The sequence below is a fragment of the Motacilla alba genome, chromosome 7 (assembly GCF_015832195.1).
Source record: "Motacilla alba alba isolate MOTALB_02 chromosome 7, Motacilla_alba_V1.0_pri, whole genome shotgun sequence".
Classification (NCBI taxonomy): Eukaryota; Metazoa; Chordata; class Aves; order Passeriformes; family Motacillidae; genus Motacilla; species Motacilla alba.
The window spans coordinates 21,948,844-21,960,315 of record NC_052022.1 but is presented as its reverse complement, the minus strand read 5'-3'; the positions used below and the strand labels follow the sequence as shown (position 1 = coordinate 21,960,315).

The window sequence follows — 11,472 nt, the reverse complement described above, 5'->3', positions numbered from 1 at the left end:
CCGCCGCGCCCCGCCGCGGTCAACAGCGCCCCCTGCGCCGCCGCGCCGGCACCGCACCGCACCGCGCCCGCGCTGCGGCACCCGCCCGGCCCGCGCCCCCCCGCGCCGCGCCGCGCCGCGCAGCCCCCGCCGGCCCCCGCGCGGAGCCCGGCGGCGCGGAGCCCAGCGGCCCGGAGCGGAGCGCGCAAAACCGCGCCCGCCCGCCATGGCTCCTGTAAAAGCCCCGCCGCTGACAAGTGCGGGGACAAAAGGTTGCGGGATTTATTAATGCGTATTAAGGAGAATCAGGGGCGATCAATAAAACCCTCATCTACATTCTCGGGCTACTCGGTAATTTTCTTGCTTCTGAAGCTTTTTCAAGAGTTATACCCTCTGTTGCCGCGCACGGGAAGATATTTTATTAACAAATCAATCGAGACTTTGTAAAGGATAAGATTAATAGTTAAGATTTAGCATAATGGCGTTCGCGTTATGAATTATTGAAAATTATACTATTGATTTTTTTCCTAGCTGCTAACCGAGAAGGTCAATTTTTGTTTTAACACAAATCGTCAAATATTAAAAGGTGGACTTCTGTCATAACTCGAATTTTATAGGGAAGCCACATTCCTAAAATTATTTTACAATGCTCTCTCCCGACCGCCTGGAAAAAAAAAAAAAAAAAAAAAAAGGGAAAAAAAAAAAAAGAAAAAAAAAAGTGGGTTTTTCTCTTGCCCTGCAAACCGAAACCATCAAAAAGCAAATTTCTCCTTCTGTAGTGTTGCTCATCAAAAAACATACAGAAACTCACATCCTCACTGCAACTCCTTTAACTCCTTTGAGCAACTTTTTTCTGTCTTTTTTAATAAGAATGATGAATGCATCTGTATCATAAAGCAAACAAGCAGCAAAAAAAGCAACCAACAGAAGACAACAGTAACTGTCTACATGGCAGATCAGAGTTTTCCGTCCCAACATTTTAAACGTGTTTTATTGTTTTTCCTCCCACTCCTTAGCCGTATTTGCACCCGCAGCTACTACTTTTTAAATAGTGGCGGTAGAAACTGTTTATTACTCTTTATCGTTTTACTTTCCTTTCTCCTTTCTCTCTCTCTCTTTATTTTTTTTCCTTTTTTTTCTTTTTTTTTTTTTTTTTTTTTTTTTTTTTTCCAAACTGGAGTGTTTCTTATCTGGGACTAATGTTGTCAAGGACCCTCATCCACACAAAGTGAACTTGTTGATAATTTTTTGTTTTGGACTCATTCGCCTGTTTATTTTGGGCCTTTCTACCATCAACACACCCTTTCAGATCCCCAAGAGCAGGCAGCACGTGAAAGGATTTTTAAAAATTTAAATGCGTCTTTCGCACCCTTACAAACACGCGTTTTCCACCAGCGTGGGTTTGAATTTTCCTCTGTTTCCTGGCGTTTGGATGTTTTTGTACTTTCCCGTACACTTTAGACTGCTGGAAACAATAACCCTATTTAAAATTTCGCGGTGGCAATGAGACAGACCTTTTAAAACCTTATCGCAGCTGTTCAAATACAACATCATTGTCAGGTTAAGAGCCAGTGTCTTTTATAGCTGCAGTCTCCAGCTCCCGGCTTGCCGGAGAGTTTAAATATTACCTTCGCAATATTCGCAGCTCGCAGGCTCTTTCGGCAGCATCCCCTGCGCCTGGCGCAGCCCCTGCCCTCCCCGGGCACGCTTGGCCGGCGCCGCGGGCTGAGCCGAGCGGCGGGCGCTGCGGCGCGGTGGCCGCGTAAGATCATGATCAGAGCCATGGCTAAGACTCGCCTGCGCCGGGGAAGAAGCCGCGGCGGAGCCCACGACGCTCCCTCCGAGCGCCGAGTCCCCCCCCTCGCCTTCTAGCAATTTCCTCCTCTTCAACAACAGCCTGGACAACCCACGGAGTTTAAAGAAACAAAATACTATTTTTCTTGACGCAGTTTAAGGCTTGACTATTAAATCTAATCAGGAATTTTATGCCCATCAAATGGTTCTTTCATAATCTTTATTTACACTGGAAGAAAAGGGGTCCCAGAAATATCCCAGCTGAAAGTATCAGCCCAGAGGTTTGCGGCGGGTTTCGCCCAACAGTAAAGTTAAAACAATAAGCAAATGCTGAGCTGCTTTCCACGCCGGCCTCGCTGCCGCTGCCGCTGCTGCTGCTGCTGCTGCTGCTGCTGTTGCTGCTGCTGCTGCTGGAGGAGCTGAATTCTGGGCTCCTGATTAGACATGAGGGCTCTTTGATTTTTTGTAATTGAAAATATTAATTTCATGCATGTCACTACACGGAAACTCAGATGACTGTTGTGATTATAGTAATTTAAATATTGTGTTCAGGACTGGCACACGGCTCCATAAGACCCTTCGTTCACGGTAAATCATGAGGGATTTAAAAACGGGCAGCAATTTTTTATTGAAAATGAACAGTAGAAAGTTTAAGTTTGATGTAAATAGAAGTTGAATAAACATGCGAGAGCCATTGGGGAACTGGGGACTTAGGCTCTGGGCATTTAATGTCACTATTGTTTTAAATCATATTAAAATGGAATAAAGTAATTAACATTAATAAATAAATCAATATTGTGCAATAAATGAGATATACAATCTACATTAATATAAAGGTTTTGCTCTCAGAGCCCCATATTTTTCCGAACGAGGGTGAAAAAATGCCCCAACCAATGGGTCCATGCAGATGTAAATTACTGTTTGTAATAAAGCATAGGTGGACATTACAGTTTTCTCCTCTAGCAAATGTCAGGGCTAAAAACTGGAGGTTACCAGACGTGGCAGCAGGGCTTAATTTTCACTGCCTTATCTCCCTGAACCTTATTACTGGTGATATGATTATGTTTTTGTCTCGGCTGTGCCGAGCATTCTCATAGTTGCAATTTGCTGTGTTTGTGTCCCATTATGTGGGGGGGATGGGAGAGAGGTACGAAAGAAGCCAGATATTTTGCAGATGCCTTCAGCAACAAAGGTATTGCGAGAAATGTCTTATTTTTTAAATAGGCTGGAACCCCGGAAACTTTTAGTAAATTTCCTTTGATTTGCTTGATTTCACCATTTTATTTAGTGTGTCTTTAAACGCGCTGACTGTATATTTTATGCCACGCTGTTAAACTGTAGGGACATTAAATAATAGTATTATTTAAGAAAAAAAATAATGGTTGAATTTAAGAAAAAAAAAATTAGGTGCGATATTGCGATCTTTCTTCTTTTAATAAAGCAACTGTCACGTTGCCCAGATTTCCATGTGCCGTATTTTCACAGGAAGAGTCATAGGTATCTGGGCTCAGTTTCTCTAGATTTTTTGACCGAGGTAAGGGGACGGACGCGACATACTGATGACATTATGCTTTTTCCTAAATATGAAATCCTATAAAATAAGTAAAATAGCACGCTGATCTTTTCTTCAAAGGTGTTCTTTCTGAGCGTAAGGATCGCACACTAGCACTGACCGTGCGCGCGGATTCGTCCTAAACCCCAGCCCTTCTCCTATTGTATTTCCATATTTTTGTGCACACAAAGGTGCCCGAGTGTGATGAGATTTTAGAGTGTGTATTGGTGGCCAATTCACCCTTCAGCCTCGGTATTTGTGCTGCATATTTATCTTTCGGCGGATTCCTGTCGCATTTATATTTTAATCGGAAAATAAGCAAATGCCCTTTGCGTTCTATGGAAAGGGCAAGCCCAAAGACATTCGGAAATAGCTCACAATCTTTTCTATCTAGAGGAATTTAACTGAGAGGATAAAAAGGAAAAGTAGAAGAGGTTACAGACTCGCACAGAATCATCACATTTACACAATGGTTCACAGAAAAGAAAAAAAAAGGAAGAAAGCGGCATTTCCATGTTCTCGTGTATGGATATAATTTTCCAAAATTAACAGTGCACCCAGGTTCCCATCAGCCGTTCACATTCTCTGGCTTCGGCCTCGCTGTAATTGCGAGGGCTTAAAGCACCTCGTATGAAGCCTAATGGGTTCGGGCTTGGTGCGGGCTCTCTCCCTCTCATGCCAAGAAAAACAAACACCAAAACTTCGCTAAACATTTCCCCCTAGGAAAGTGGATGTCCACCGACAGACCAGGGTATTTTCCTCCGGGGTGCGGCTCTGCCTGCAAGGGCTACCTCTGGCGTCAGGGATCCCAAGGATTTTGGATTGTACAATGCCGTTTTATTACCGCCGGAAAGGCTATTTCTAGGAAAGTGTTAACAATGAACTTCTAAAAAGGGGAAAAAAAAAAAAAAGAAAAGAAAAAAAAAAAAGAAAGAAAAAAGAAAAAGAAAAATAAACCACACACCAACAATCCAGCAGACAAAGTGCCAACAAATGCGTTCACAAGAGACTGGGCTTAAAAAAATGTGGAATATGGCTAAGCCAACATGAAATAGATTTCGATGAATTCTGCAAATAAGCAGAAAGCAGCGAAACCCTTTCTTTCCTCAGGTTCCGACCAGAAGTGCACACTGGAAGGAAAAAACATAAAACAAAACAAAACAAAAATCTCAGAAAGACAGAACATGCTCGGTTGCTGGAGAATGTCCAAGAAATTCATAGGAATGACTTTAATTCTGTAAACTCTACTTTCATTTTAATAGATCTCCATAGCACTTTTAAAGAGAGGGACTTCATTCAGCAATGCCTTGGAAAGGTGAAGTTAGGATATTAAAAATATCTTTTCTCTTTAGTCTCTCTGTCTTTCTTTTAAAGATTAAGCACACTCAGGAGCTAATGTTAATCTCGCCTTTAAGTAAAATACGTTTTCAACATTGCGTTTTCTGTACCTAGAGGTTTATCTAAGAAAATCCTCGAGTAAGAATCAAAGATAAATTGTGGAAATGCATGTTTTTATATTACTTTTGTTCCTCCCGCGTTAAGGCTGTCTTTAAAGGAGTAGATAGATTTTCGTTCTAGGGAACGAATTCTGAATATCTTTGGGGTTTGATTTTTTTCCTTTCTTAAAATTATGGGGGTTTTTTTTAAAGCTCGGATGCATTATAAAAGATTACGAGCAAAAAAAAAAAAATTCTTTTAAAGTGGCATATTTCTCCAGCACGTCACGGTTATGGGTTATTTGTTTAATAAATCTTTTTGATGCTTTATTTTCTCATTTGGAAGGCCCTGAAATCTTATCGTTACTTATATATTAGATATTTTATTAGCAGTGGAATTATTATTAGGGGGGAAAGAGTGGAGCAGCGGAGGCTGCGGCATTGCAGCGCCTGGGCGCGCCCTCCTGTGGCCGCTGCCCGCCAGGCACCGGGAATTCTCCCCTCTCCGGCTCTTTCTCCTCCGCTCAACTCGCTCCCAGTCATGGGCTCCTTCCTTTCCCTTTTAATAGAAACTTAATACCACTATCATCGAGCATTTATGCAAGATTAGTGCTGGGGTGCTTAGGTTTCCGCGGCCCGCTTTTGCGGTGTCTTGGCATTTCGAAGGCGTTTTAATAGGCTGAGATAGACTGTCAAAGCACTGCAGGGAACAGAAAACCAAACGGCTCGTTCTCGCCCTGTGGATTAAGGATCGGGAGACACGCGAGAATTTGGCTATAAGGTCAGGCAAAATGCCGTGAGGAATTCCCCTCGACTTCGCGCATTTCTAATTAATGGGCTTTGTGGGGAAAACGCATAGAAATATCGTCTTTGTGCCTAAATTACGAGACATTTCCTACTATTTTTTTTTCTAAGCAATCCTCTCTTTTTCTTATAAGCTAAAAAAGAAAAAAAACAAAAAAGAAAAAAAAAAGGAAAAAAAAAGACAGGTTTTTTGGGGGTGGAATTCCCAGGGCACGGAAGAGAAAGAGAGGGAAGTGAGGAGTCCCCTGTGCTCCGGCTGGCAGGGACTGGAGCAGGGCACGCTCACTGCACGACGCCGAGAGCTCACCTCGACCCAGCCGGGATTTTCTTTGCGTTATGATGCATTTGCTAATATGGCCAGCTATGCGGTAAAAAGTGTGTGTGTGGCTGTGCGTGTGTGTGAGAGAGAGAGCGAGGGAGGGAGGGAGAGAGTGAGACAGAGAGAGAGTGGGTGGTGGTTGAAAATAACAGAGGAACCTTAAGGCGCCTAATTATTCAGAAAGGTTAAAGGTGATGACCTTGACATTTTGGAAGTTCAAAGGCATACACTTATGTTTTTCTTGCTAGAGTGTTTAAAAAAAATTTTTTTTAGTCATGCCTCCCTCCTCTTCTATTTCTCTATTTTTTGAATTCTCCGGTTTTTCCTGATTTAGTTGGCACTTTTGCCTTCCCTGCCTGCGAGAGTAGCCAGAGCCACCTCGTCCTATTCAAAAAAGCCAAATTCTTTTCTCACTCGTCGCCTTTATTGCACATTGCGGAAATCTCTTTTTCGCCCACCAGAAGGTGTATAATATAACCCAATTAAGCTGTTTAGAACCTCGGGTTTTATGGTGTTGTCTAGACAGTTCAAGGTTTTGTAAACAGCCCAGCCAGGTCACGCAAGATAAAGCGGCGAGGAGCGGAGCGGATCTCCTCCGGGTGCCGGCCCCCGGCGGGGCCCGCCGCGGCCGCAGCGCGCTGAGCTCCGCTCCGCCAGCGCCGCGCTCCGCTCGCCCTGCCCGGCAAGCAGATTTAGAGAACCACCCCTCTGCTCCCAGAAGTGTTGGGGGTGGTTTTGTGGTTTTGGTTTAGGGTGGTTTTTTCTTTCTTTCTTTCTTTCTTTTAAATTTTTTTTCTTTCTTTTATTTTCTTTTTTTCTTTTTTTTTTTTTTTTTTTTTTTTTTTTCCCCTCAACTAGTGCCAATTGTTTATAGCTCCCTCTTGTCTGACTCGCTTGGAGCCCTCAGTCTTTCTGCCTTGCTCTTCACTAACAAGTAAACAGTCATTGGCGTTGGGGATTCTGGGCTTATTTGGAGCCTGACCAGTTAAACGAAAAGCCTTTTTCGTTGTTTATAGTAATGGCAGCACCATCAGAAGTGATGGTCTGCAGACAGCCATGTTGGCTCTGTCTCACAGCGAACGGGGAAGGTACGCCTACCTACAAAGCAGAGTTAGGCATCTGAACTATTACTTAATTAAAATGCTTTTTAAAACACCCGGGTAGGCTTCCTCACCTTATTATTTAACTGAACTTGGCTCTAGCCCGGAAAACGCTAGGATCCTTCGGAGATGGAAATCCATACAGTGCACGGAAGTTATAACCTTAACTTTACTAGAAACCATTTATTCACATGAAAAAGACAGTGGCCCATGCTTTTGGATGACAATAGAAACATATATATATATATATTTTATATATAGCGAGCGTACATTTACCATCTCTTAAATAAACCGCATTCACTTAAAGGGAGGAAAGTGTTATCCTAGCTCAAAAGCAACAACAGAGCCCCCCCCCGAACTCAATGAATTGTAAGCAACAACTACCAGACACACTGCAGGTCCATTGCTGGCACTGTGGGAGAGGAAAAAAAAAGCACCTTTGGCGAAAAACACTCGAGAGTGGACAGTTGGATTTACCCTAGTTTCCCCTTATCAGGAATCTGCTCCGCCAAGCCCCGAAATCTCCAGTGGCCATTCAGTGTGGGGAGTTGCACATGAAAATGAAACTTTGAGTTCCGCAGGGTGGATGTGTCAAGTAAACAAATTAACTTTTGCATTCAGATGGTAGGTCAGAGAGACCGATGAATTTTTTGTTTTTCTTCTTTCTTCCTGTTCTCTTGCTTTTTCTAATATATTTTTTCTTTTCTTTTTCTTTTTTCTTTTTTTTTTCCTTTTTTTTTTTTTTTTCTTTCTGTTTTTCAAAACAAGGGATTCCCTGTGAAATATTGGAGTCGATCTCTGTTCAGTTTCTTTTCTTTCATCCTTCGGTTCTGGAACCAGATTTTAACTTGCCGGTCAGTGAGGTTGAGCATTCTGGACAGCTGCAGTCTCTTCTCTTTGTTTATGTACACGTTGAAGAAAAATTCCCGTTCCAGTTCTCTTATCTGATATTTGGTATAGGGGCACCTCTTTTTCCTCGATCGCTGGGGAATTGCTGAAATTCAAGAGAGAAGAAACTGATTCACGCTGTTGCTACGAACACGCTCAGCTAGGGTTTGATCAGAGACTTTGATAATATCCCATTGCCTGCAAAGCAGCCCTCTAGCACGTCAAAAAAATATTCCTGACGCTTATAATCTCCGGGTGACTTAGCAAGAAAAGCTAATATTTCCCAACTTCTCCTTAAAAGAGAGCTCTTCGAGCAATACAGAGAGATATTTAAATGGGCTGGAAAAATTCCAAGTTTCTCAAACTCCTCTCACACACACCCCCCGCCCCAAACAAACGAAGATCTTAAGCTCTAAACCGAAGGCAGCTCTGAGCACTACCTGTGAAATCTCTCCGTCTCCCCCCGATGAATCAACAATTTAATAACAATTAATATCCTCTTCCAAGAATACCTTAAGCCCACCTAAATTGGTTTCCTATCGTAAACACGCTTTACAACGGTAAAGGAAATCTTATAGGATATATAAAATCCTTTGGATGCTTATAAAATTGCACATAAAATGCGGCTTGACAAAGTGTTGGCCTTGTACTCTTGCCCCCAATTTACTACTGATACCTACCTGAACTGTTGCTCTTCTCTGCAACAGCCTCACCAGAAGGGGAATCGGCGCTGTTTGCTGGTGTCACTTTCTTCTCCTGGCTGGAAGGTGTTTTACTGCAAGTGCTGTTCTGGGCTTTCAAGTCGCCCTTCTCGGCGTCTCCCTCGCTCTCGGAGTGCTGCTGGTACGGGGGTCCGGGGGCTGTCTCGTAAAACTGGTCGAAGCCTTGCGGCAGGATGCCGTTCCTCCCCACCGAGCTGTAGAAGTTGGAGGCGGCGGGAGACGGTCCGTGGTGGCCGCAGACAGGGTCCGTTTTGAACAACATTTCCGTCCTCCTGTTCGCAGGCTGCAGAAAGTCTCTGTGCATCACCTCTTCAGCTGAGTAATAAGGAGCATAACTGCCCCTATACTGCCATTTGCTGCGCTCTAATCCGTATTCCCTGAATGCTACTTCGCGCACAGGTTGAACATGAGGTAAATTAGAAGAATAAGGAAAAGTCATTTGACAGGACGACGATTGAGACAAAAAAGAGGGTTTCGTCGAGAAATCTGAGGGTGAGACGTAATAGGCGCACCCTGGCAGATACATATTGGATGCGCCGTGACTGCAATCGTCAAACTCAGTCATGTCTTCCTTTTTGCGATTGCAAGCAACCAGGAGGCTTCAATGCATTGAACAAGATCCATCTATTGCACAAGAGGGTTTGGACAGGATCAACTAAGAAAAAATCCCCACCGTGTGCTGACGTGCAATTCATCTTGATTGATTCTAGTGGTAATTATGTCACGTGACGCGATGTAGAAATGTCCTTATATCTATATCAGCCCCTCGGAAAGGCTCCTAAGATCTCTCCAAAGAGCCCTCCCAGCACGGGGAGGCGAGCGCGCCGTTTGTACAAATATAGCCGGTTTTGAGTCTCATCCTTTCAGCGGGCGATGCGAGGTACACGTAGGTGGTGCGGATCACCTGGGGCCGCGCCGCCCGGCCAGGCGCCTGCCCACCGCCCGAGCCCGGCGCGGAGCCCCGCGGCGCGCAGCCCCCGCCCGCATCTCCGCCCGGCCTCCCCGGGCAGCCGGGGGGGAGCACCGCCACCCTCGGGGAAGGCAGCCCCCGGAGCGAGGCTTGGGGGCTCACGGAGCGGCAACCCCGGCTCGGAAACGTGATCGCTTCCTCCTTAGAGGGAGCGATACTCTCCGGCCGCCGCTCAAGCAGATGATGAGCGGGTGGGTGATGGTTCACTCAGGAAAGCCAAGTCCCATTCACACATCCGAGCGTACGACCGGATCTGCCCGCCCGGCTCCTGCAATCCACAGTTGGCATCAAAACCGGTCACGAAATTCAAAGCCTGAGTTTCGATCACCTCGTTTTCCCTCGCTTATAAGCCCAAACACTGCGCACTTGTGTCAGGGCGCCAAACTGAAATGAGAAATACGCAAATAGAGCATCTCTCAGCGGCCGGATTTACGAAAGGGAGATACTTTCGGGCTCTCTGTAAGGCTATGGCAGGAAAAGAAGTCCACCAAGCACGGTTTCCTTGGGAAGCAGAGCAGCAGACAAAGTGACCTCTGTTCTCCTGCCTCCAACTCCCACCAAAATGTTCATTTTCATTGGAAGGGAAAAGCAAGACTTGGGAGCTGGCGGCACGCACGGCAGCCGCCAGCCCCGCTCCCGCCCTGCCTTCGAGGGCTCATTTTTGCCAATTTTCCTTTTTTCCTTAAAATATGATTTTATACAGACAAGCACAAACAGGGCCGCAAAGGTTGAAAAGACAGGAGAATAACGAATACACGCCAGCAACAGCCCTATACTCGACCCATTCCTCATTCCAGAAACATTTGCCAGCTCTCCATGGGAATGGGTTTTTTCCGCCACTGCACAGGTCAGCTCCATCACATGTCGCCCCCGAAATAAACGCGATATCTGGGCGAGCTCCCCAGGCCGAGCACGGCCGCCCCCGGACACCCCAGCAATCCCCGGGCGGTGGCTCCAGCGGTCGACAGGCCCCGTATCACCTCCACAAAGGCACCTCCGGGTCCCACAGCCAGCCGAGAGCCCGGCAGGTGGGGAACCGGCCCCACAGAGCTCCGGGCGAGCGGGGAGAAGGCCTGTGGGCTCCCCGGCTCCTCGAGGTGGCCGTGCCCGCCGGGGACTCGGCTCCGCTGCTACCGGAGCCTCCTGCTCGCCCTCGGCTACGCCATGCGGAGAGGCTCCGGGGGCGGGAGCCCCGCAGCCCGGGCTGAGCCCCGCAGCCTGCCCCCCGCCCCGCCACCGCCACCGGCACCGGCACTGCCCCTCCTGCATCCCCTGGCTCCCCAGAGCAGTCGAGGGCTACCCAAGGGGCTCCCATGCCGCAGCCCAGCCAGCCCTTTCTAAAAATAAAAATACCAAAGCCAAGCAGATATTATGGAGCTCATTCTTAACATCCCCTCACCACCGCCTCTTTATTTCCTTTTCTCTTTTCTTTGTACAGTTGTTTGGATTTTATTGATTTCGTGTTTTTTTGTTTTTTTGTTTTGTTTTTTTTTTGGGTTTTTTTGGGTTTTTTTTTTTTTCTTTGGTGTCTCACTCGCAAAACACCTCAAATGCCACGCATTGCTCTCAGCAGACAGACTCTTGCAAGTTATCACTAGAAATCAAAGCACAGAACCACCACTCCCTCCCTTATTCGGCTTCCGAGCCCTCTCGGTTCTGCTGCAACCGAAAAAAACAGCCTCCCAAAAATGATGTCTGCGCAGTTAAAATGGCTCCTGTGTCACTAATTACCCTGGACCTTGCAGCAAAGCAGGGCAGGGCTCCGTTCGGATTGTGCCCCCCCCAAGTTTTCTGATCGCCTATCTCGTCAAGAGAGATGGTTCTGGAAACCTATGAAGCTTCATTTTCTTTACAGTTCAAACAACTAATTGCGCCTCAGCCAAAATCTTTCACCTTCTTTTCGATGCA

The 11,472-nt window shown here is 46.1% G+C and overlaps 1 protein-coding gene across 1 annotated transcript; it reads right to left on the bottom strand.

The window, feature by feature from the left end:
* Nucleotides 1-7,677: 7,677 nt before the first annotated feature.
* Nucleotides 7,678-9,237, bottom strand: HOXD11 (homeobox D11). Its single transcript, XM_038142844.1, has 2 exons — nt 8,553-9,237; nt 7,678-7,978 (listed from the first exon to the last, which is right to left on the bottom strand). Exons 1-2 carry the CDS (start codon nt 9,157-9,159, stop codon nt 7,743-7,745), a joined length of 843 nt encoding a protein of 280 aa, XP_037998772.1. The 5' UTR covers nt 9,160-9,237; the 3' UTR covers nt 7,678-7,742.
* Between the last annotated feature and the right edge of the window lie 2,235 nt (nt 9,238-11,472).